At 37.0% G+C, this 26,542-nt stretch overlaps 1 protein-coding gene across 2 annotated transcripts; it reads right to left on the bottom strand.

Annotated features, from left to right (window-relative positions):
- Positions 1-100: 100 nt before the first annotated feature.
- Positions 101-26,497, bottom strand: LOC106167172 (E3 ubiquitin-protein ligase HECTD1). 2 transcript variants are annotated; one of them, XM_013545881.3, is made up of 47 exons: positions 26,301-26,497; positions 24,932-25,090; positions 23,591-23,825; positions 23,068-23,295; positions 22,537-22,862; positions 22,044-22,258; positions 21,679-21,755; positions 21,464-21,562; positions 21,065-21,188; positions 20,480-20,825; positions 20,126-20,258; positions 19,673-19,843; positions 19,156-19,384; positions 18,768-18,943; positions 18,433-18,597; positions 18,041-18,178; positions 17,723-17,866; positions 17,403-17,488; positions 17,079-17,187; positions 16,727-16,861; positions 16,362-16,504; positions 15,855-15,998; positions 15,570-15,650; positions 15,211-15,309; positions 14,652-14,815; positions 14,250-14,426; positions 13,709-13,899; positions 13,366-13,500; positions 12,887-13,091; positions 12,508-12,654; positions 12,025-12,270; positions 11,522-11,808; positions 11,060-11,216; positions 10,549-10,637; positions 10,260-10,390; positions 9,961-10,018; positions 6,413-6,595; positions 5,378-5,567; positions 5,004-5,086; positions 4,660-4,787; positions 4,233-4,431; positions 3,093-3,230; positions 2,192-2,799; positions 1,879-1,957; positions 1,510-1,603; positions 1,063-1,213; positions 101-828 (listed from the first exon to the last, which is right to left on the bottom strand). In XM_013545881.3, the coding sequence occupies exons 2-47, from the start codon at positions 25,069-25,071 to the stop codon at positions 537-539; spliced, it is 7,875 nt and encodes a 2,624-aa protein (XP_013401335.2). In that variant the 5' UTR covers positions 25,072-25,090; positions 26,301-26,497; the 3' UTR covers positions 101-536. The 2 variants fall into 2 exon arrangements, with proteins under 2 accessions (XP_013401335.2, XP_013401337.2); XM_013545883.3 differs by lacking the exon at positions 6,413-6,595.
- Between the last annotated feature and the right edge of the window lie 45 nt (positions 26,498-26,542).

Genomic DNA, 26,542 nt, shown 5'->3' with positions numbered 1-26,542 from the left:
TTTCTTTCTAGAAAAAAGAAATAAGTCAGAGCTGCCCTTTATTTAAATGCCTTTAGAAATGAATGCACTTGAGAACGTGAATCAAAACCAACAACAGAAAAACTGATAAATATTTATTATCAGACTAAATGGCTGTCTACACGAAGTAGACAATATATAACATTGCACAGGCTTTAAAAGATACTGGCAATCACACACTATATAGCTTTTAACTGCAGTGATTCTCTTCAGTAAAACAAAAAAAATTACACTGTTTTAATGTATTGTGTTGCATAATACATATTTCACACAATTAAGCATGTTTAGGTATAAAAAAGAAAATGTTCTTGGTAATTGACCTCAACTTTGTGCTGAATTGCCACAAGTTTCCCAGACTTGATTATCCTTGCAGTCACAAATCGTGTAAAAAGATCTACCCATCCTTCAATGTGGCTACATAAAAGCAGGCCCAGTAAACAAATGAGAACCATTGACATTTGTCACACTTAAACCTTTCATATACGTAATGGAACTCTCCCCCTACACCCCTTCTGCCCTCAGTTCAAATGGAAGCCTTTCTCTCTTGTTGCTGCCAGCAACCGCTCCCTCATTACTTCTTCTGAAGAGTATTCTGGCAGCTTCAGATAATGCACACATGTATTAACAGACGGGTAGCTGCCATCAGCACTGCTCTCTGTGTCCACTTTTCTCACTACAGTCAGTCTTGGATGCAGGTTTGCAAGGCCCCCTGGTGGCAGTGAAGAACAACCTGTTGTGAACTGTAAGAAGGCTTTCCTTTCATCTCCTGACATGCCAACCAGAACGTTGACAAACCTCTGGAAACTTGGACTGAAAATGGAAAGATTTCAATTGAGAAAATCACACATTTAAGATAAAGATGTCATCACATGTCTGATCAATAGAAGTATGAACTTGCTTAATATTGCAAAAGCAACATGAAAGATTGGTATTTTTAAAAATACACCAATGAACCTAGATATTTTTACCACTGTAATCCCACACCACAGAATATTAAGGGTCACTATTTCCAGACCAAGGAACACCACATAGCAGATGCCATACCTTTCTCTTGAGTATCCCAGTTTGGGCTCTGTAAACTGCAGGATGTCCTCCCGGGACCAGACGGGTGCCTGATCTCCACACAACATCAACATCAGCTCAGATGGACTGAATGAATGCAGCTTCTCCATGGGGAACACACGGCAAAAACCAGCTGGAAACAAATACAAACATGGTATTTAATCAAATAGATATAAGATATTCACCTCATCGCCAATGAAAATCTTACTTACTGTTTGTCAAGAAGAAGAAAACATCTTGGAAAGATCATCATCATAAAGTTAAAATCACCTTCCAGATGTCTATTATCTTATTCTAGACTGGTGTGAGATGCACGAAGAGGTTGCTGCTGAACAGTTATTTTCTTAAAGTATGTATGTTCATATTAACTTTCAGAATGATCTAAAAACCTTTAAACTAGATCACTTGAAATATTTCGCCTTATCTTACCCCTGAAAGCCTCCATCTGTACCCTGATGCCTTTGTTAAGACAGAAATCAGTCACCAGCTCCACATACTCCTCTACATTATCCAATGTCACCTCCTGGGAGATATGCAAGAGTGTATTATTAATATGTAATATCAATCAATGGATTTAAATTAAATATGTAATTCATGCATTTACACTAAAATTGGTTTAAATGTGTTAAAATCAAAGACCTTTATTGTTTATACTGAAATGATACCAAATATCCATTTATGCAAAATTAATAAAATTTTAATTAACAAAACCTGCCAGGCTAAAATAATAACAATAGGATTTCATGCATCTCAGTAAAAGGCAGGAGAGCCTACAGTGTACATAGAACTTAATCTTACCTCATCCTCTCCATTTGGTTTGATATCCACTGATGTAAAGCCATAGACTTTGGAAGACGGGTTGAACTGGAAAGTCAACCTGGAAAGATAAACATTTGTCAAAATAAAAACAAATCTCCAATTTCCTTCCAATACATCATAGGTAGATAGATTTATCTGCCTGTGTAAAATTAACCTAGATTCTTTTTATTCTTTACAAAATAATTTTAAATATCTCAAACAAAAAACCTAAGTGTGTTCACAAAACTGCCATTGTTACACTTTAAATAGTTGTGGGAAATACATCTTAGTGATAGCTGAGTATCTCTCTCACCCCAAGTCTTCCAGCTTGACAGGGGGTCCCTCTCCAGATGGGTTCTCCAAAGCCAACTCCAGCAACATAGTATTCTTCTGATCTTCTGTCAGTTTATTGTCATTGACAATTTCATATTTTCTCTGTGCTAAGTCTTTTAGCTGTCTTAGAAATCTTGCTCTGTGAGGATTGACCAGTTCAAAGTCCTCCTGTGTCAGTAGCCCAGTGTACCAGGCAGGGGCCACCACAGTCCTGTGCTTGGGAGGATCGAGGATCAGCTCCTTGTCTATCTGCAAGTCCTCGACACTAGAGATCAGATCAGACTCATCGTAGGATGGTTCTGATCGCATATCTACATCACTGTCTTTATGTGTTGTGAGCTCGTAGTACTGCTGAGTCAGATTGCTGCCCACCTCGCCCATGCACATAAGTTTAAGGAATGGTCGTGATAATGGGATATCCACAAGTCTATTGTCCTGAATTGCTTTGGCTAAGAATGTGCCCAGAGTTTGGAAGAGTTGTTCCACTTTTGAGATGTTTGAGCCTTCTTGAGGGAGAGGAGCTGGGAACAAACCGCATACTTTCTGGACATAATATCCAGGTGGTTTTACACCTTCACCAATGTCAACCTGAGAGTAGTAAATAATAATTCATTGTGAGGTCAGGATCACAACCAAATTAGGTTGCAAGGCCTGCTGTGGCATTTGAGCAGTGGTCTAACAAGTACTACTGGTTTCTAAGTAGCAAGGAGGCAGATAAAAACAAACGATACTGAAACTGATGCATGCTTCACAAAAAGGATGTTTACATAAACTGATACACAAATGACACATTTATAAACAAATATCTGAGAGACAAATTTTTTTTTAAAATTCACTTTAAATACACTGTTATATATAAATCTATCAAGTGGGAAGCATACCTCTCTAGCCAAATCATCAGGTATATCATCATCACACAACCACATGCCCAAGTCTTTCCTCTGGAACTCTGCTGCCACCAGGGCATAGAACTCCAGGGTGGGGCCAAGCCCAGTGCCCTCCTCTTCTACAAACTCAATCTAGAAACCCAACAGGAACAGTTATATTGATTTTATTTTCTTTTTTAAAATTCTTATCCAAAGGTAATTGTCACATTTAGTTGTAGTCACCCTGAGCTTCAGAGATAACTTGACACTAACCTCTTCACAATAGCCTATCTTCATCGTGTCAAGTTACCTCTGACCACATTCGATTGCCCCCGCCGCCCGCCAATCAAATTTAAAGCCCGCACTCAATGACTCATTGAACGATCTAGCCAATGAATGCGAACGAGTCAAAGCGCCCTTTGTTCAAATCCGGACCAATCAGAGATAAGACTCAATATCAGGGACTTACCGTAACCTGTGGGCAGCACGCAAAATACATCATCCCTCAGTAGATAATGGTGCAGGGCCTCAAACTGCTCTGGTTTCAATTCCGATATACTCATATTTTGCAAAGAATCAAGAGATAACTTAACACATTATTTTACGTAGTCACTCGTAGAAGACGCCATGCTTTCTTTGTGTACGGTTATGCACTCGGCACTACTCGGATGTCTCTGCACTCGACAATAACTTTGTTGTTAGTATGGAGCTTGCGGAATCAGCCAAGGATTACCGATTGACGGTCAACCAATCAGCGTTTTCACCAAACTTTGGTGAAAAATTTTGAAACTTGGATTCGATTGGCTTATATAAACTAGGTCAAACTATTTTCGTCAGAGGTAACTTGACACGATGAAGATAGGCTATTGTGAAGATGTTAGTGTCAAGTTATCTCTGAAGCTCAGGGTGGTTCTAGTGAGCTTATATGGTAATAAAAATATAGATGTAGTTTCAGTTTCACCAAACTTCATCAGTTTCATCAAGTCAAAGGGAACATATTCAAACAGATTTTTTGTTCAATTTAAAACCAAGATTCCTCACATTAGTGTCACATCCTGAAATTCCACAACCAAACAAGCCTTTTCAGAAAATGTAATAAGCTTTCTCCAGCAAAGAGACAACAGAAGACTTGTTACCACTTTGACTCAAATTTACCTCTAACACAGCTTTTCTTTCTCCATGATACTTCATGAGTTGCATTCCCCAGTCTAGAAGCTGTTCTCCTCTTGGAACTTTTACTCGTTCATGTTTAAGGCGACCCACACGGAACTCATGGCCATCGTCTCTTCTTGGCGATGGCCCTCTGTGTCGATCAAGTGCAGCATCTCTCTTATTCTGCAGCCAAACAATAGCTCTGAAATCATTTACAAATCATGCACATTAGAATGAATACCAAGCAATATTGGCAGTGGAATAATAAGTAATATTGCAGACAAATGAAGAATGTATAAATACAGCTGGCATGTTACCAAAATTACTTAACGAAGATGGATGTGAACTGTGATCAGTGGTTTATACATATACATTTAGCCACAGAGACTGTAACTAAATGTACAACTTCAACAAAAGTGATGACCTTCACCTTGAAGTGCCAAAGGCAGTGGTGGTGAAATACAGCTGTCTGGTGTCAAAGGGGAAGAGCATGGGACACCACTTGGTCAGTTTCTCACACCAGTCAGGAAGAGCATTGCTGGACAAAACTAGAGGATCCTGGGAAAAAGAGGACAACTTATAATGTATCATATCTCTGTTGCGTCCAATTCAAAAATGAGAAATTTAGTAAATAGCAAGTAATAATACTAGGGCTAAATCAAGGTTTAAAAGCAACCAAACTTGTCGAAGATCACACCATAAGATTATGTCACGAGAAATCAGAAGAAATACCTAAAATTTCCGTATATTACAAACTGAACAATAGTATCTTACCTGTACTTGTTGAACCAGTTTGTTAGTAATTTTCTTGCTGATGAACTCTTCAGAAGGAAGATTAAATTGAGAATATTCTTCCTCTAAAATCAGAAAAGATATCATATAAAACCAGGACTATAACTATGGGTAGCAATAAAACACTCATAAGGTACATAGTTACATGTTCTGATCAGCAAAATGATTTTTAATGCATCATTCAAAAGGGGGAATGGACATTTCACAATTTGTACTTAACATGTGATTTTTAATCTTAAACTAGTACATTTAATCTATATCACTATTAGCCAGTTGTCTACATACATAATTTTTTCAATGACAAATGGTAAAAATTCGGCAGCATATTTCAAAACCACTTCTATTGGTCCTCTCACCTGTCCACATCCCAGCATGCTTTTCTTCCAGGGAGATAGCATACAGGAGCTGGAGAAGACGAAGCACGTCTTCTACGCTGCAGGCTGATGGGTCATTGCTATTGGGCTGCTCAGCCTCACTTATCAGCCGCTCCCGGGTGCTTTGATCTTCCAATGATTGGCTGAGTTTAGATCCACTTTGGCAAAATTCCTGAGTAAATGTTTAATAGCTTTAACAAGGCTTTAAAGAAAACAAACATAAGATAGTCCAAATCTTGACCTTTTTTAAAAAGTATAACCTGTTTTATAAGCAGCTTCAAAGGAATGCTTTTATAATGCCAACCAAATGGAAAAAAATAACAGAGCAAAGGTAAAAAAAGCCTGATTAGAAATGTCCAAATCTTATAGATGACAATAATGTTGGCAAAGGTGATGGTTATGTTAAAATATAAGAGAAAAATGGATGTCTGCATTAAAAAAAAAAGAAACAGGGGGTAATAGGACGTAAACTGAGATCAAATGTGTGAATGCCTTAAAATAGATGCTTTTGAATGTTGGTAACAATGGAATAAAGCACCTGTTAATAGCATTGGTGGGGGGAGGGGGTGTAATTTTACTGCAAAAAAGGGAGCTAAAATGCACATAAAAGGATGTTTTGGAAATAAATTTTGTAAAATTACTATGCAAAATGTTAATAATTGTTGTTAGTGAAAAAAAAAATCAGTCATGCAACTATATGTTATTCTAAGTGTAAATAGAAAGTAATTAGTCTGAAATGTGGGCAAGCTTAATGTCAAAGTAGTGGTTTAGTAAGAAAGTAAGACTATGTGCTACTTATTAAAATCTTTTTTTTTCTGGGGGGGGGGTATATTCTTGTTCTTTCAATTGTTCTTTCTTTTCTTTTCAAAGGGATAGACTTCACTTGTGAAAACTACACAACAATCACATTTAATATATGGTTTGTGACAAACACTGAGAACTGCTCTGTTGTTTATTGTCATTACAATTAATATTTATTGTTATGCTACCCTAGCAGCATGCGGATTATGTGCTAACCTTATATGCAGCCACCAATTGAGCACAGTTCCGACTCTTTTTAATGTTTTTGCTGGTGCCAACCAGTTTCCAGCGCAGCAGGAATGCCTCATCAGCATTCTGACGCAAATAGTCAATGACCTCCAATTTGGGAAGGAGATCTGTCCCTAGATGGCGCTCAACATAAGATATGGACCAACGTCCCTGAAAGGATAGTTGATGCGACAATGAAGGCCTGCTCCACATCACTTTTTTCCTAACGTGCATTTTTGAAGGACTACAGGCTAGCATTCTCTTTTTCCCTACCATACCTTTCCATTTTATGCTGCTATGGGTTTAAAAGGGCAGGGGTTGCTCATTCACAGATGAAACAATCCAACTGGATAATGTTCGGTAACATTCACCATCTAGGCATACTAATGAGAGATACTTGGAGCAGACCTAATAAACTAAACTTCTACAGAAAGTCAACTTAAGCAACAATTTACTAGCCCAAAATCAACCTGGTGCAATTCAACTGAATCTAAACATGCATCATGCTATAAAAATGTACAAGGGAATTTCATCCATAGTTAAGTGAAAATAAAACCAAATAGGAAATTAAAAAGAAAAAAAAAAAAAAGAAATAGCCTGGGCTTCCATCTCAAGGGCTGATATGCAAAAAGCAGGGTAGGGTGGGATAAATAAACTGCCCATTCCCATGCTTGTTTCAAAATACAAAACCCAAACCAAGGTGGTTTCAAAGTTAAACAAGGCAGCAAAGCTGTCAAATGTACAGACAAAATAACAGAAAAAAGGATGCAAAAGAGGTCATTTTGCCAATTTTGATGCAATAATAAACAAGCCCGTGGAACTTCAAAGTCACACTTTGAAAATGCCAATATGTGAAACCGTTTAACTGGCAGTAAGAATTACCAAACAGACTGCATTGCCTACTGAAGCTGTATTTTAGTCCCATGTTTCTTTCCTATAAGTTTGAGAACAGTAAGTGACATGGTTTTTCTTAAATGGTCATCATGGGAGCAGTGCCCAAAATATTTTTTTTTTAATTTTGATGCAATATTACATAATGTTTAACAGCATAATGACCATCAATTTTAATAATAAAATATTAGTATCATGGATATTCAGAAAATGTGACTAGCAAAGGTCTTCAGGCCCATGGAACTTCAAAGTCACAACTTGAAAATGCCAAAATGTAAACAAAGACAGCACTGTTCTGAAATGTTTTTTTTTTTCATTTTTAACAATTTTTTAACATAAAACAAAATAAACAGTTTACTGCAATTTTTATATGATCAACTAAGAAAATTGATGAGATGGGAAAAATATCAATAAAGCAGTGTAAAATGTCCAATTTCTTCCATTCTGAGATTCTGAACATAGTGAATGATTGAATCTGACAAACTGCAATGATATGAGTTTATTTCCATTTTTGACACTTTATTACACAAAACACGATAACAAGTTTACCATCATTTTTACATAATCAACTAATAATGTTGTAAAGATGCAGGAAATGTCAACCAAACACTTTTACATGTCTTATTAGTTAAATAATGAGACTGTTAACATGCCTAAGAATTGAATCTGAGGAAATGTGAAACAAGACAGCACTGTTCTGACATGGATTTATTTCCATTTTTAACACTTTTTTAACATAAAACAAAATAAACAGTTTACTGCAATTTTTATATGATCAACTAAGAAAATTGATGAGATGGGAAAAATATCAATAGAAAAGTGTTAAATGTCCAATTTCCTCCATTCTGAGATTCTGAACATAGTTAATGATTGAATCTGACAAACTGCAATGATATGAGTTTATTTCCATTTTTGACACTTTATTACACAATACACGATAACAAGTTTACCATCATTTTTACATAATCAACTTACAATGTTGTAAAGATGCAGGAAATGTCAAACAAACACTTTTATGTATCTTATTAGTAAAACAATAAGACTGTTAACATGCCTAAGAATTTAATCTGAGGAAATGTGAAAAAACAGCATAACTTCTAAAATAATGGCCCGATTATGCTGATTTTCGAACTCAACCTGCATTTTAGTAAGATTGACCACTCCTGTGAGTTTAATGACAATTGGCCTATCTGTTTTTCTTATATTGTGTTTACAGTGTTGCATATATGCTGAAAAATGAAAAAACAGCATAACTACTAAAATAGTGGCCCGATCATGCCGATTTTCGAACTTGACCTGCGTTTTAGTAAGATAGATTACTCCTGTGAGTTTCATGACAACAGGCCTATCGGTTTTCCTTGGAATGTGTTTACAGTGTTGCATATATGCTGGAAAGTGAAAAAAAAGCATAACTTCTACAATAATGGCCCGATCATGCTGATTTTCGAACTTGACCTGCGTTTTATGAATATTCATCAGCTCTGTAAATATAAAGCCCAAAAGTAAAACTGCCTTCCACTTATCGTGTTTACAATGAAAGTGCACGGCACCGGCGACGGCGATGACGGCGAGGACAGACGCAGGTGATGGCAATATGTACAGACACATCTATATATATATTTACTGTACTGTTTGAGAACAGTAAGTGACATGGTTTTTCTTAAATGGTCATCATGGGAGCAGTGCCCAAAATAGGTTTTTTTCAAATTTTGATGCAATATTACATAATGTTTAACAGCATAATGACCATCAATTTTTAATAATAAAATATTAGTATCATGGATATTCAGAAAATGTGACTAGCAAAGGTCTTCAGGCCCATGGAACCTCTAAGTCACAACTTGAAAATGCCAAAATGTAAACAAGACAGCACTGTTCTGAAATGTTTTTTTTTTCATTTTTAACAATTTTTAACATAAAACAAAATTAACAGTTTACTGCCATTTTTATATGATCAACTAAGAAAATTGATGAGATGGGAAAAATATCAATAAAGCAGTGTAAAATGTCCAATTTCTTCCATTCTGAGATTCTGAACATAGTGAATGATTGAATCTGACAAACTGCAATGATATGAGTTTATTTCCATTTTTGACACTTTATTACACAATACACGATAACAAGTTTACCATCATTTTTAAAAAATCAACTAACAATGTTGTAAAGATGCAGGAAATGTCAAACAAAAACTTTTACGGATCTTATTAGTTTAATAATGAGACTGTTAACATGCCTAAGAATTGAATCTGAGGAAATGTGAAAAATATGCTGAAAAGTGAAAAAACAGCATAACTTCTACAATAATGGCCCGATCATGCTGATTTTCGAACTTGACCTGCGTTTTATGAATATTCATCAGCTCTGTAAATATAAAGCCAAAAAGTAAAACTGCCTTCCACTTATCGTGTTTACAAGGAAAGTGCACGGCGACGGCATCGGCATCGGCATCGCCATCGGCATCGGCGACGACAGACGCAGGTGATGGCAATATGTACAGACACATCTGTGTCTGTACATAAAAACATCCTTATTTACATGAAATTCAAAAGTAGATTTTAACCTATCAACAATCTAAATAGTATTGACAATGGTGCTTTTTTGCTAACAATGAGTTACAAGTCTGTCACACTTTGACTGTCACTCACCTCTGTGTTTTCCAAGTCCAGCCTGCCTTCACCTTCCTTTAATTCTTTATACACCAATCTGAATTGATCAATTATAAAGCAGAAGTATCAATAACTATACAATTTACCTCACCTTGTCTTATGCTCAAACTGACATTTTAATAATGCAGCTCATTAATTTTTCTATTTCTGTTAATTTTTTTTTTATCAAATACATTGTGTAAGTATCCAGGAAGAAAAAGTATTCACTTGAGATATTGAATATTGTACAGATCCTCACGCACACACACATTCTTACCAAACCTGTAACAAATACTTACGTGTACGTTGGTTCCCAAATTCTCTTCAGTCTTTCACTTTTGTTGGCTCCAGGGGCTTGCAACAGTAACAGTTGAACATACTTGAAAATGGTTGCCTTGGGGTCAGCCATGTAGATCTCACCATCAGGCATCTGCAGGAAAACAAATGGCTAATTATGTCTTTTCTTCCTCTATGCTGCCATCATTCTCACCCGAACAACTTAAGAATCTTTCAGAATATGTTTTTTAACTGAACTATTCATAATACTTTTATATTTCATCATCTATTCAGTGTAAAAGCTCTCCATACCCCTGGCAAATTAGGTCCTTTCAAGTAAAGTGCCAGTTTGGGCTGAGGCACTGGGTCTGTCTCCTCACTGGACTGCTGCCTTTCTGTTCCTACAATGAAACAAGACACAAACACGATTTCAAAATCTGGTTCGTTCAAATCACCTTATATGTAGTTGTAAACCATCAGACTTGCCTAACATAATGTTCAAATGAAAAATATATTCCTATGCCTTAATAACAGAAGAAGCCAATATCCCACATTGAATGTAACGGTCAATTTTTCAGCCTGAGAGTTGGAATAAAATGAAGTCTACACATCAATTTGAATTATGAGCTTCCTCACATTAATTTTCCCCTCAAAAACAATTTTAACCTCCTTCTAACTTCATATCCCAAGCAAAGGACTTTTACAAACTGCACCTTGTCCTCACTCAAAGTAAACTGGAATAAGCAGAAAGGGTAAAAACTTTGAAATAGAGAGAAAAGGTATTACAATAGAGTGAAAAACAGTTGAAGTGGCCTTATCCTACCTGGGGGTGGTATTTCATAGTCTTGTGTATGAAGTACATTGGTTCTGCCAGGCCTGGGGTCAAATGCTGGGATCAGTGCTGAGAACTGCCTCTTCAGTACAAACTCATCATCCCACGTCCTTCTGCGGCTGTTCCTTGTATCATACTCTTCTTCCTCCTAGAAACAATCAATTTACATGTAATAACTAAAAGTAGTTTTCTTTTGAGAAAATCACATAAAAATTGAATTGCATAATTATGAACATAAATAGTTGATGGTCTGATGACCACTGGTCACAAAGTAATTTGAAAGGATACTTTTAAAATTTTTCAGAATATGGATACTCAAAATTATTTTCTAGTGCTGTTTCAAGTCACACAGCTATTTATAATGTAATACAATCCTCAGCTGTACCAATTATCCAAGATACAGTCACTCTATCTTAGAAGCCATATTTCCAACCACCTCTATACTCCACTCACCATGACATCCTCATATAAGTCATCATCCTCTTCATTATCATCCTCGTTCTCATCTGTGTCATCATCTGGCTCTGGCAGCTCGTCATCATCCTCCAGTTCAGCCAGCAAGGTGGTGGCTCTACAGGTCTCCAAGAAATCATTGTCACTCTCACTGGAGGTGGAGGCCAGGCTCATGGTGAGTGCCTGGCTCAGGGAGGTCACGTTACTACAGGTGGTGGGGCTGGAGGTGGTGTTGGTTCCACTTGTATTGAGGTTGGGGAAGCTTTGAGCTGTACTTAACAAGTTGCCTGAAAAATAAGCAAATGGGTGAACTGTCAGATGTGAAGGTGGCAAATCCATGAAAATTGTATGTGATATACTGAGAAATTCAACAAAGACCACTTGTTCAGAGATGAAAAACTGTATTATAAGCAGATGAATAAAAATTACCTTGTTAAGTCCCATATGTCAGAATACAAAAATGTCCTATACATAAAATGAATTTGCAGATCAAAGACACTCACTGAGATTTCCTTGCAGAGCTAGTCTTACTAGACTACTAGCACTAGTACGACTGAGACTGCCTGTTCCCCCACCGCTGCCACCAGCAACATTTCTTCTGGCAACAGCGGCAAAGGACTCCAGCAAATTGACAGTCTGTTCCATATTACTGGTAAGATTTGGCACACTGACACTCATGGGGCTGGTAGAGGTGGGCCAGGCCTGGGCCTGGGGGTCAGACGACTTTCTGTCTACCTTAGGAGGCTTGTCTGGAATTCAGAAAAAGGCACTAATCAATACTTTGTGTAGATTAGAAATGCGTAAAAAAAATTAATTTTTCTCCATATAATAAGTACACTATACAAAAAGTGCCTACGTATGGGTTGTAAGGATAAGATGTGTCTAAATCAAATTCTTCTTTTTGTGAAAATCAAAAGATTAGCCAAACCTCTTATCACAAATTACACAAATGCATGGTAAAAAAAATCTTCAACATCCATTCTCACCTCTGACAACCTCTGACACTTTAACTTTCTCTCCAACTCTTATGGTCTGTACTTTCTCTGGTTTCTTCTCATTGCTGTTATCAGGCAGTGCAGCTACAGCTCCAAGATCTGAGTTGTCCAAGGGAGCACATGCCATATCTGCAAGACCTAGAAGGGGAAATAAAAAATTAAAATAGATAATGAAGTTAACACCTCTTCACTGCATGAGGTAGTGGCAAAATACCTTTTTCAAAGGAATCACTCGAAAGTCTTCCTACGTATTTTTAGAAAAAAAATATTTAAATTGAACCTACTAATCACCTAAATTTTAATAAATTAATTATTTTCAATATCAGTACTTACAAACACAAAGAGCACAAAATAATCAACTTAACCATACCTTCTTCGCTGTGTACTTCTGCAGCTGTCTCCTGAGTAGAAGGGCCAGTGCCAGCACTGGTGGTGGTACTACTGCTGCTGACAGTGCTACTCTCAGTGCTGGTGGTACTACTGCTAGTGCTGCCATCTGATGGGTCTACTGTCACCATGACCACAGCTTCCGAGGTGGCCAGGTTTAGGACACTCTCTGCTACACTTTCTGCAGTCTGGAATACAATATCTTGTCTTGAAATAATGGGGAGGTTTCTGTGTCCTAAACGGTTGTCATAATTTTGGTCAGTTTATGTGATAGGAATGTTTTATTTATTTCTTCCAAATAAATCTGACAATCAAAACTAACCATAAAAACATGAAAATCAAATAACTTAATTATTCAAAAATTGATTTAAACAAACTACAAAATTATAAGGCTAATGTGAAACCATGTGTTGAACTGTTCAGTGCTAAAGTATTTGTAAAGAAAAACATAGTTGAACTTACACTTTTCACTCTTGCAGTAAGATTCTCTGCAGACGCTGCTTGCTCTGTACAGGCTACAGAAGATTTAGCCTCCGCCACGTCACTGAGACTAGGGGTGGAACTGCTCTTCCTGCTGGTTAACACACTAGTCTGTAACTGGAAGTAACCAAACATTAATTTGCTGTATTGTAAATTATACTTCTTCCTTGGGTTATTGATTGACATATTATGTATATATATTTTTTTTCAATCAAATGTTTACCTTTTCAGCGTACAAAAGCGGCCACATACCCTCTTTCAATATTCCTTTTCAATATGGAGATAATGCTGTGCTGTAATCATATCTATCTATCATAAAACTTACTTTTTGTTTAGCACCATCTGGATTATTAGACTTCATTCTAGCAGGGGCCATGGCTCCCTCGGGTTTCTGAGACAAGGTGTGGCGGAGCTTCTCTGGATCATGAGATGGGGCAAGGGCAAGGTCATATTTACCCTCTGCACCCATCCTGTAGGAATTAGATCCCCCTGCATCCCAGGTCACATCAACCCAACCTAGTCAATAGAAAAAATACCCATAGGGTACATTTATTTAATTCCACTTTTACTGGACTATCAATACTTCATACACAAATAAAAGCATTACCTTAAAACGGATCAACAAAATCACTACATATAAACACTAGTATACTAGTAAACCAAATATAATGTCTATCTTTTAACTTTTCTTTAAATTCCCTGTATGCAGGAATTCTGTCCAGAGTCTCAACAATACATTCAAACACAATGCAACATACTTCCCACCTCTTTCAAACACTATTTTTCCACCCCATTCAGTATTGTGTAATCCAACATTCATTCCCATAAAGACAATATTGTCCTTTTTATTGTAACATTTATCGTACCATTATGCAGTTCCCCTGTAACTGTCCCCTCTCCTGGTGGATTGCCATCTTGGTCTCTCCACTTCCAGTCCATGCCACGCACAACACGAGCACCGGGCACCATTTGCTTCAGCACCTGTGTGCGCAGCAGTCTACGTTGACGTCGCAAGTTTGCCTCTGCTTCTTTGGCTGCTTTACCTATGAAATTAAACAGGTACAATATTAACTTAGTCATTTCTTTCCATTTTTAAATACGAATCAATGAATATTTGACTTTTGGTACATTCAGCAGGCATTTCACATTGCTTTCACATCTAAGAGTCTAGGGTAGCTAAATGCAACCATCTTAGAAGCCTTACGTTTCCATCTGCATTCTAATGACATAGATAACTTAAAACATCACACCAGCTTTGTTTAACTCACCGACATCATCACAAGCCCCTGTGACAGTTCCATATATTTCAAAGCCAGATAGAGACAAGTAGTGAGTTTGTCCACTGGCATTCTTCCCACACTGTAAGATGCGTACATGTCTCCAGCCTTGCTTCTCTTCTGCAGGGGGCTCCAGAGGCCAGCTGGCAGTGGACCTGGCAATGTGAAATAATTTAATAGAAACTGGTTATCTTGCAAAAACTTTTGAAACTGATAATAAACTAATATTTCTTAAAATACATGCAATCTGCTCTGACTTTAAGGCATACTTTAAGTTTTATATAAAATATTTGATTGTGAGAAACTTACGAGTCTATTTCAACAACTTTTTCCAGTTTTTCTTGCACTGCTTTGTTTCAGTACATGCAACTGAGTTTTTTTATTTTTGTAAAAATCTAAATTTCGACCTCTCAAGAGTGGTTAATCAAAATTCAAAGCTGTAACACTGCTATTTGAGCAACAACAGTCATGATAAAAGCCATAAAGCACATGATCAAACACGAACTCCCTGAGCAGTGACTGTGATACCAGGGTTACATGTAATACATACCCTGGTTCATTGAGTGAGGCGTCATTTTCATGTTTATACAGGGTTGTCCATGTGGTGCCATCTTTGGACACCTGGAACTCCCAGTTTCTCAGGGCAGACCTGAAAGTGGACATATTATGCTGGTTTGAATGGTAAAGTTATCATTAGCCAACAATACAATGCTATGACAGAATGAATCCGATTCCTGCATCTTTTCAGATGCTTCAGGATAAGGATTATGGTTTAACAAATACACAATCTCTCTGTCTGATCAGAAAATACTTATAAAATGTGATGTTTTACACCTGACCTCATATTAAACTTGTAAACTGTGATATATGCAAGCCCTGTTTCGTGCCTGTCCAACCACCTGTTCTTACCTTCCATATCCTCTAGCATGCCTCAGTGTGTAACTTGTGGGGATCACAAACACGCCCAGGTCTATGGCAAACCATGCACTCCTGCAGAGGAAGTGTAATGCCATTTGAAATCTTCACTAAAACCCACTGTTTTTTTTAATAAACCTTTCTAGCACAATATAAAGTGAATTGAACTTTCTAAAATCATGGAAATTTAGATAATTTTTCACAAAAAGATACTACCCTATTACCTGGTCAGTTAGAAAAGGCCTTTCAAAAAATCCAAAGAAGTAATAGTATACTTACTTGTCATCATTAGTGTGGCAATTCAGAGCAGACGGCTCTCTGCTGAGGACATCCTCCAGCTTTCCATAGGGCAGGTTTCTCCCCTCAGAGGATGTCACCACCACCAGGCCATACTGTGCTGGGTTGATCCACTCATATGCTGATCTATAAGCAAAAAAGAAAACTTGGAATTAGTAATGAAACGGAAATCTATTAGTAAGTATACATAACTTGAGTGACATAAATTCTACTCTTTGTTTTTTCCCCTAATATCTTTATGCTCAACTAAAAAGAACTGCTGGCAGAGACCAACAAGCTAATCAAAGAACTGCTGCCTTTACTTAGGCAGTGCAATTGTTTCTGCGGGAAAATTTACAGCTCTTTTCCAATGATGGCCTCCAGATACATTATTCAACATGAAAACATATATATTCTGCCTTCAACTCGTCACAAGCACACATGAAGAATCTTAAATGAAAAATTTTCTGATAAAATATTTTCAAAATGGACAGCATGCTCAGTACTCACTTGGCATTAGTTCCTATCCAGTATATCACACCATTCTCATCAAAATCCCTTTGATGTGAGAATGAAAATTTAGCATCTGGTTCTTTGAGCTTTTTCACATATGTAAAACTAGACCTATCATAGTCATACCATTGTTTGGCAACCTGCAGAGGAGAAAACAAATTCAACAATTAAGAGGATACCAATGAAAATATGCAAGATACATAGTGCAAACTAAAAGATCACTTTATGTTTTAACTTTTGAAATTTTGGAGGAAGTTTCACTTCATAACTATTCTATAATTGAAAATATGCTATATGTATTATTTGCTTGCGTGAAAGTTTTGTGTTGAAATAGTCTGACATGACAGAAAAACAATACATGCCATTTTCAAAAGATATCTCTCCACTTGGTCCACATTACTAAGAGGTTCCATTTTCAAGTTTCTGCCTGTTCTGTCAATCAAAGATGTCTCTCCAGGTGCTCTTTCAAGACGGAATCTCAAACGTCGAGTGAGGATCTGGAAATAAGTACAAAATGTACATAAATGGGGAAGAAACAATGTATACTTTGAAAAAATTAATGTAAAGAAAAGTCTCTGCCACTACCAAAACCACCAATGCCTTGTAATTTAAATATCCAACAGATAGCACAGTGTATGATTTCAATTTTTTCTCTTTTTTTTCTTTCTCAATACACAATTTTAACAATATAAATAAGACAAATAGCTAACTCACCTGTAAACCATATCCAGTTCCAAGAATATCATAACTAAATATTGGGAGTTTTTCTATAGACTCTAACACAGATATGAGTTTTCTTACAAGAGCAGTGGCTGGGTTTACACTGAAACAGGAGAAAACATTCAATGAGCCCTTCTATTTATATTTCAGTTATGTCCCAAATTGTCACAGATACTGTAATATGCTTATGTTGCAAAGAGTCATGATATATAATAATAATCATCTGTTTGTTAAAATTCTTTTATCATCCAAATTTTTAATACCATTTTAATCCAGTTTACTAAGTTTTCTTTTACCAAGAAAAAAGTTTCAACAAACCTGTAATCTGATTCTTTAAACACGTGCATAAACATGTGTATTCTCTCCAAGGCTAATTTTGGATTATCAGTCACATTGTGTAGACCCTTTAAAACAATATGAAAAAAAAAGTCAATCGTATCAAAATATATGGTAAATATCCAAGATTTTCTCATCCATAATTCACAATTATGTTTCTACCATAATATTATGCATTTACCTATTTTTATATCATTAAAACAATGAATACACATAAACAGCAGCTTTAATGTATACCAAAAACCGTTTATTGGAAATTTATCTTTTCTCTTATTTAAAACAATAACAAAGTGCTCTCTCACATTCAAACAGTTGAGCAGGGCCTGTACTAATCCGCTGCTGTGGAGCTCAAAGGCAGACACCGTGTGATCATCCTTCAACAGCTCAGACAGGTCATCCAGTGCAGTTTTCATGTCCTGGACCCAGTCAGGCTCTCCCTCTGTAACCTGGAAAATTATAAATTATTTTTTGGATTAAAAGATTTGACGGACCAAATACTGGGCTTGAATTCAATGAGAGCTGAGTTTGCATTCAATTAGCCTCTTCAACCTTTTAAATGCACTTGGCTTTATTCTAAATCACTATAATCCTCCTTGGACTAAAAAGATAAAAAAGTTTACCTTTATTTGGCCTGCATGCTTGAGACAAGCTGAGTCCAGCAGCTGTACAATGCTGTGTAGCCTGGCTACTACTCCTCTTGGTGTAGCCTGGGCTGCTCTGAAGTGCTGCTCATAGATATCCCTAGCCATGGTCTTCACCTGGAGTAGTAAAGATATGACTTAATACAATATGATATGTGTGGTTTGCCAAATGCAAAAGATTAATTACTTTGGCTATAAAAAAACAAGAAACTGGAAAATTTATTCACCAATTTATTGCTGAAGAAATGGCTTAAAATTTCAGCTATAGTTCCATAACAAAATTTCATAGCAAAGTAAAAATTGGTGTCATGCTTATCCTTATACCAAGAGGATGTAACTTCTCAGACAGATAAATGTACAAAAAATCTTACCTTTTGTTTTATAGCTTCCACTTTGCTTTTCAACTTCTTGCTCTTCCTCCCAGCCCAGCCAGAGGCAAACTCTGGCCCTAGGGATGTCTCTGCTGTGAAGGTGTGCTTAGTGCCACGGTTTGACTCAAACACAAAACCTGGCAAATCTTCTCGAAGAATTGTAGCCTGAAAATAATTTTTCAAACATACATAAAATCTAAATTTCCTCATAATCACTAAAGGGTAAATATTATTATTATTATTTTTTTTTAATTTTCTCTGCTAAACAGGTGCTGTTTTACAACTGGGAATTTAAATTCTGCACATCGGTCAAAACTGATCAAGAGGAGAATTACCTGTTGACCATCAGAGTTATGTATCAGTATCTCCCCCTCCTTCCTACAGGCCAAAGACCAGTTGCCCACCACAAGACGTGTGGGTCCAATGCTGCTGAGGATGGGCTGACTAGGAGTGCCACTCTTCACCATACTTCTGGCCCTCTGAAGTTTCTCTAAGAACTCTCCTCGGTTTTCTAAAAATAATTTTTCATTAAAATTTGAAGATTAGGATGAATATGTAAACTGTGCATATTATTAACCCTGTAGCTTTATTAGCTATTTAGATAGCAAGTTAGCACAAACAACTGAAATAGATTTCAATCCAATAAATGATCTCCCTAGTGCCCTTTTCAAAGGGAAATTTATAGTAATACATTTACAATTAAATATTATGACACCTGCCCACCTGAGCTATCTGAGCCACCTTCAGGGCTACCACTGGAGTACATGGTGGCCAGTTTACCATCCAGTATAAACCTAAACCAGCCATTGCTGCCATTAGACAACTCCAAGGCAGCAGCATCACTCCAGATGTAGAGACAGTCCCTTCCTCTGGCCACACACCAGTCCTTCCAGTGGTAAGCCTTCCCCTGGATCACCTCCTTGGCATCTTCCAGCTGGGACTCTTGCTCCATCTAGAGAATAAGATCAAAATTTTAAAAACTTACGCACATTTCAATTTACTGACTGACACAAAACACTTCAACCTTTCAGTTAAATACCCGACTTGATAATAAATGTAATTCATAAAATAAACCCATGCCTGCATATGATCAATAAAATGGTCCATTTATTCTCAAAATGAAAAAGATAATACTTCAGAATATCTATAAATGCCTTAAATGCCTGCATATGATCAATAAAATGGTCCATTTATCCTCAAAAAGAAAGATAATAATTCAGAATATCTATAAATGCCTTACCTTCTCTTCCCTGGCTCTGATCCTCTCTTCTTCCTCTGGAGGAGGTCCTGCCAGGTTCAGCACTTTGATGAAGATCCCCAGCCTGGCAAAGTGTTCCAGGAAACAGTCACGCCCTTTGTTGACAAGGTCCTCTATTATCTGAAGAGCTGTGTTGTGGCCATCATCATCATCCTATGGAGTTAAGATTCAATTTTATAATTGCTATTAGTGATTCATAATTTCAGAGCAAAGAACTACTTTTGCACACTTACCTGAATCGTAATAAGTATGCAACACTCGTTTCCCAGAAAAAAGTCATTTAGGTGGAATTAATCCTGTTTTAGACATCATGTTTATGAATGGTAATATTTTTATTTTTATATTTTTAAAATCACATAAGCAGGAAAATGTTACACACATCTTTGATAAGAAGCAACAGCTGTGGTCATTTGCCACATTAAAGCCTAATCCTACCTCAGTGTCCAACACCATAGCAATGACCTCAACCAGCAGTGTGGGAAAGGTGGAGCCTGCATTGCAGATATCTACCATGACATTCTCTGAGGTGTGTTGAACCATCTTCCTGATGAGAGCAAGGCTGGCTTTCCTGGAGGGAAAATGAGAGAACACTATTCACGATGTTTCAAATCAAATTCACACAAATTTTCTGCTGGTGTGAACATTCTTGCTGACGTTCTACAATACAAAATCTTACAAATAAACTTTTGAAAATTCAAGTGTAAAATGACAACAACTACTGCTATTACTAGTGCTTAACATGTGACAGTTAAACAAGATTTTATCTTTATGTCAGTTTATTTCACATACCTGACTGAAGGTAACATTGTACTTTGGTAGACTTGAGTAAAGATAGGCAACAGAGCTTTCAGATACACAGGTGCCATTTCTGGATCCCCCTTTGGTTCTTGAGGTTCCTCTGGCTCCTCTTTCTTCAGCTGTTGCTGCTGCTGCTGTTGTTGTTGTTGTAGCATTTGCTGTTGTTGTTGCTGTTGCTGCTGTTGTTGCTGTCTCTGTTGTTGCTCCTGTTCATCAAGAAGTGGATCCCCCGGGGTGCCTGGAGTATCTACTGCTGGAGGGGCACCTGTGGCAGTGGCACTCTCACCTATACTGGAGGTGGAGCTCTCTCTGCTGGAGGCTGGAATCATCCAGTCACCTGGAAGAATGCAACATATGATCTTTCAGGCCAATGAAAATATTTCCAGTTTTATGGACGAATAAATCTATGCACAGAATGTACACCCTAGGGTAAACTGATTAAGCCACAGTGGATAAATAATGCATAAACCACCTTTTGCAGAGTTAAATGCCTTTCTTGAAGAAATGTCACATGCATTTTATACTTATTCTGAAGTATTGAAGGTTTTTTTCATGGGCTCGCGCTTTCCTCCTCACCTGGTGACAGAAGTATTCTGATGACCTCTCTGTGCCCCTCGTCTCCCCTCTCCCTGGCTTTATCAAGGGGGGTCTTCCCATCTTCATCTCTGAGGTCGGGATTGGCCCCATATCGCAAAAGAGTCTACAAAAATGTTAACATCCAGCAATGAAAAAATATAATACAATGAGAAACAATACAGGTACATAAAACCTATCATAATGACTTTCTGCAAAGCATTTTCTCACAAGTCAGTATTGTACTAAGACAATGATGCTTCTACCGGAATATTCCTTTGACTTCAGGACCTTTGGTCTATTTTTGCTAGAGATTATCCTATATCTCAACCTTTGGTCTATTTTTGCTAGAGATTATCCTATATCTCAATCTGTTGATGTTCACATTATAGATCCTTTTACCTTGACTATGTTTGGTCTACCAAAGCAAGCTGCATAATGAAGAGATGAAGATCTTAATCCTCGATTCACATCTGCTCCTCTTTCACACAGAAACTCCACCTGAAAATATTGATTTAAATATGACCAACTTTAACAAATAAAGATATTTCACACAAGTCTCATGGTAACCTGAAACACCCACTTTAAATATTTTTTACTGAAATTCTGAATCTCACCATTTCTTGTGTTCCAAATGCAGAAGCCCAATTCAACAATGTCTGACCAACATCATCCATGAAGTTAACTTCAAAATCTGAAATGGAAATGCCATTTGTAAGTAAACAAATAGAACTAATCATCTTGACCATCATATTATCATAAATCTGTAAATATTTTTCACCACAAAAATGCACAAACAGGTCAGTATTGTACTTTAAATAAATATTTTTCTAAAATGCTTCAAAATTCAAAACAGTAGAACTATTAAGTCACACTTCTTGTAACTTTAATTCATAAGAGGAGAAGGCAATATATTTCTGCACCCCTTGGGTGAGGGGCTTTCACCCCGATGAACATGAAGAACAACACTGCTAGAACATACTTCCATTGTCTATGGCATCAATGAGGGCATCTGTATCTTTACTCCTAATACAGTCTATGAGTTGCCTATGAGATCTTTCACCAGCACTGTCCATTCTACGCAGTCCTGGAATACGACTAGAGAGACTGCTAACACCAGCCTTGGGCAGAGCTTTCCTGCCTTCAAATAACAGCACAAACAGCAGGTCTACCAGTCGCATAGTGTCCAATACACATCTGGAACAGGAGATAAAGAAATTCTTGCAAAGGAATGAAAATTAAATGATTATTATTTAATATTCTATGCAAAAAAATATCACAGTGACGTCTTGGTGGCTTTCACATGAATGAAGGTAGCTCATAAATCTCGTTTTCTTTGCCTTAAAAGATATTTAAATCCAAAAACCTCAGAAATGCATATGGTTCAACTTAAATGTTAACAAGAAGTTTTAAAAATCTCCCCTCCAAAAAAAAAATTTTTTTTTTGATTTAATCCCAAAAAAAATCATTAGTACCTCTCATCCCCCTGCAATGCCATCTCAATAGCTTCAGGCATGTCTGAGCGCAGCAAGTCATGAGTGACTCCTGGTGACCCTCGACACAGAGTGGACAACAAGCTGATCACAGTGGACACACTAGTGCTGCTCTTCGAGTCAGGAGTGGCACTGGCAGCCCCTGGGGTGCTGGAGAGTGACGCATTCAAATTTGGGCCCCCTGCCTGGGACAGGCGCTGTAGCAATTCCTGAATCAAGCCATGTTTGTTCAGCGGTGCTGGGTCGACTCCCCTGCGAGTAAAGCGGTCTGCCAAAGATGCAAAGCATCTGAGAGCTCCATCAGCAACCTGTAATGATGAAGTCATTGTTATTTTACAGAATTTCAGCTTTAAGTTCACCTTTAAAAGATACTCATTATTATCAAATATACCATACACATCTAAATCAAGATTGTTTGAAATTCCTCAATTAAAAAATTATAGTAACTAAATTGTAAGAATATTTTCAAACATCCAGTGACATTTCGTTCATTCTGAGAAATTTGAAACTTACAAACTGGTCTTCATGTTTTAATAAAGTAGACAGAGATTCCACACATGACTCAAGTGCTGCATCCTGTGGCTCCATCTTCCCACAAAGTCTGGAGACCACTGCCATGGAGGAGTGCAGGGTGTCTTTGTGAACCATGGAGCCATGTTCTCGGATGAATGTCAACACACAGTTCAAGCCACCAGCATCAAATACGGCACCAGGTTCACGGGTGCAGATTAATTCCAACACCTGAAAATCAAATCAAATTCTTCATGGGTCAAAAAGCTTTCAAAACGACTCGACTCATGAATGGTTGTAGAATCTTTCTCAAGGAACAGATGGTCTCCAACTTCTTTTTAATGAATACTTTATTCTCATAAGTTTTAAAAGCAGTTTAACCAGAACTATGGAAAAGTGCTTCTGTACTGCTCCATATCACAAAGTTTTAAGTCCCATTCACCAGTCGAAAAAATCAAGTGTCAAACTTCTATGGCTCTTCCACCCCTGTTTTCACCATGGAAACCACCAATCAGTCTTCACCTACCTTGATACACTGTTCAGACAAATCTTTGCTAGTCCTAGAAGACATCTCCACCACCACAAGACGGTTGCACAAGGCCTTGATTGCTCCATCTACAGCCACAATACGGCGTGTGCATTCTGCAGACACATCTAAGTAATAAGTGATGGCACGTGCAGTCACCTCTAGCACATTGTCCGGTGCACACTCATCCAGGAAAATGCGACAAAGAGCAGGGAGGAAGGTGCGAGGAGGGCAACTAAAATAATAAATGACGATTTCATTATTTTCTTTTACTGATCATCTTATCCAATCAAATTTATTTATTAGAATTTTAAAATGTTCTTTCTATTCACTTAATGTAATTGTAATATGAAAAGCACTTATTGTAATATACACTGATTATCTTATTTCTCCTAGAACTTATAGTTCATTTGGAAATTCATTTGAAACAAAATGACGGTCATTTTCAAGTCAGTGTGTCATCAATTAGGGGTAATTTTTCAAGAGTGCACAAAGGGTATTGCTACAGGAATCCCTGATATACCAACACCAATGTGACTCATCTTACAGGAAATATCACCCACAGCAGGAAGTACTCTGTCCCTCATCACAATATATTAAGGCGATCATTAAATTGTCTAACAAATATGCTGCTAAGGCTATCGATAATGAAAAATATTAGAAATCTGAGCTGAAATCTAACACTCATGTACAGGAAATACAGAAACCCTCAGAATATTGCTATTGATTTTTCTCCAGTAATATCACCCAGACTTGGTATGCCAGCAAATTTAGTCATACAAACAAGTTTAATCACTGAATAATCACATGAAGTAACCATTAAGAAATATGGCGAGTAATTTCAAATGATCATGTAGTTTTTTAGAGTAAAGAGTTTATACAATATCATTTAATCTATAATTTCTTCATCAATTTATATAAAACAAAGAGCAATATCAAATAATCCATGTTAAAAAATAGCAGGTAGCATCAACTTTATGACTCATTAATTTGTTATTCCAGAAAGCTTGCAGTCATTTTAACTCAAAATAAAATGGGCACAAAGTTTGGGTGTACTGACAATATATAATAACTAAATGGTATTTCTGACCTCCTGACCCTTAAATAAATAATATTTTTAAATCAAAAATCAACAAGGAGCACCTACCACCATGTTCAGACAATATTTATTTCCTGTTCTAATATTTTCTAAAAACTGAAGGACTTCTCATTTATCAGAAAATGTAACTTTTTGTTAATTTTTCCATATTTGAAAAATTCATGTCCAGGGCAGAAATACCACAGAATGCTCTATATATTCAAATGAAGTAAAAAGGCAGCATTACCCTCAGTTCTACTTACCTTTCAAAACACCTATCAACATTATCTGACATAAGCAATAGCATACAGAGCTGCTCCAAAGCAATAAGCTGCATGTCCCTCTCATCTCCCTGGCCCATCTGAAGCCATTCCAGCAGGGTTTCTGGGTCCACCTCTGCCATTTTGATCACCTGGCCTCAGCTAAGGACAACAAAGTAGTGCTGATATAATGACATACACAATAAATAAATAGATGCATTGCTATGAAATTCAAAACAGGATGAAATTTTAAACACGATTTAGTTGACAACAGGAGTTTGAATACAGTATATAAATGAATACAGTTTACACAAAAAAGAAGGAATGAGATATTCAAGTGCCATATAATATTTTTCTTTTATAGAACATGCCTCCTTAGCCTTTACAAATACCATGGGAATGGGGACAAAGTAAAAAGCAATAATTAAACATACTGCAGTTGAAATAAATAGATGTTTAAGATTACATGTGCAGTAAACATCTATGCACTTACAGAAAATTATTATGTATTCCAAAATAAATCTTCTTAACAAACCCCTTTCACATAATATGCCAAATGTCCCCTTGGATATCTAGGCATCTAGAGATTTACAGATGGTGAAAATTAACACATGGTGGGGACACTGATCATTTAAATTTGGAATTTTGCCTAAATTTCAAAATCTGTTCACGAATGACATATTTTTTAAACAGAAAGTATGAATATTGTGGACATGGATATAAAAGGGAAAATGAAAACACCTTATAAAAGCAGGTTTGACATATGTTGCCTCAGGGTGAGCCTCATGTGACTGGACATCATTATTTGGATCTTTGTTACTGTAGATTGGGGATACTAGTTCCTAGTTTAAATAGACACAAGATGCAGCAGACAAAGTGGTTGGGGATGTCGCCAGAGGTACTGTCCAGCTCTAGGCTTTATAAAGAAAGGAAATGACTGTAACAGCAGGCTTTGTTTTCAACATCAAGTGAAATTGTAATGTCATAAATCATAAGCAAGAGGCTCTCCAGACTCAATTCTTACTCACAATTTGTAATTGATCTCAAAACAATCAATAACTAATGCATTGGTTATTGTCTTTAAAAACAATGATATCAACTTAATCTAGGTTGGCGGTTTGTTGATTTCCCCAAAGTCATTCTACAGATATTATCATTTCCGCACCATGCCCACCATCATAACCCTCTTTACATGCCCTCTCTTCTAAAAACAATCTAAACCTTCTACTCTCTTACCACATGGTTATCATACAGTCACGATAAACAACTGTTTACATATACATGACACGAACATGGGCTATCTGAATATTCCCATTGTCATTGATCGACAAGGTATTTAACACCCCACACTCAGCTCTAACAGTTTCCTCACCTTTCTCCGCTGGCCCCTGCTTGAAAAAGATAACTCTTCCGCTCACAATAACTTTACTGTCTGCTATAAAATCTGTCGATTGTGTCAGCTAAACATCCTTTCATATAAAATTGTAAAAACAATCAGAGTTACTGGTGTTCCTTATAGACAGAAAAATGACGCCTCGGTTTCGCCCTTACCATGGAGTCACATGATCAATGTCAAAAGGTCATTCGTTTACGTTAAGTGTTAAAAAATGATTT

This window comes from Lingula anatina, chromosome 2 (genome assembly GCF_051362555.1).
Source record: "Lingula anatina isolate TDL-2025a chromosome 2, LinAna3.0, whole genome shotgun sequence".
Taxonomy (NCBI): Eukaryota; Metazoa; Brachiopoda; class Lingulata; order Lingulida; family Lingulidae; genus Lingula; species Lingula anatina.
The sequence above is the reverse complement of the archived record's forward strand: the minus strand, read 5'-3'. Positions and strand labels throughout refer to the sequence as shown.

Bases quoted from the DNA above. Each gene is read 5' to 3' on its own strand.
- LOC106167172 (XM_013545881.3), bottom strand. From the start codon at position 25,071: ATGGCAGAGGTGGACCCAGAAACCCTGCTGGAATGGCTTCAGATGGGC. The intron at 20,259-20,479 runs GTATGTGAAATA...TTTTCCCTCCAG, and splicing joins ACAATGTTACCTTCAGTCAG to GAAAGCCAGCCTTGCTCTCA. The intron at 16,862-17,078 runs GTGAGTTAGCTA...ACTTATTTCCAG, and splicing joins GAACTGGATATGGTTTACAG to ATCCTCACTCGACGTTTGAG.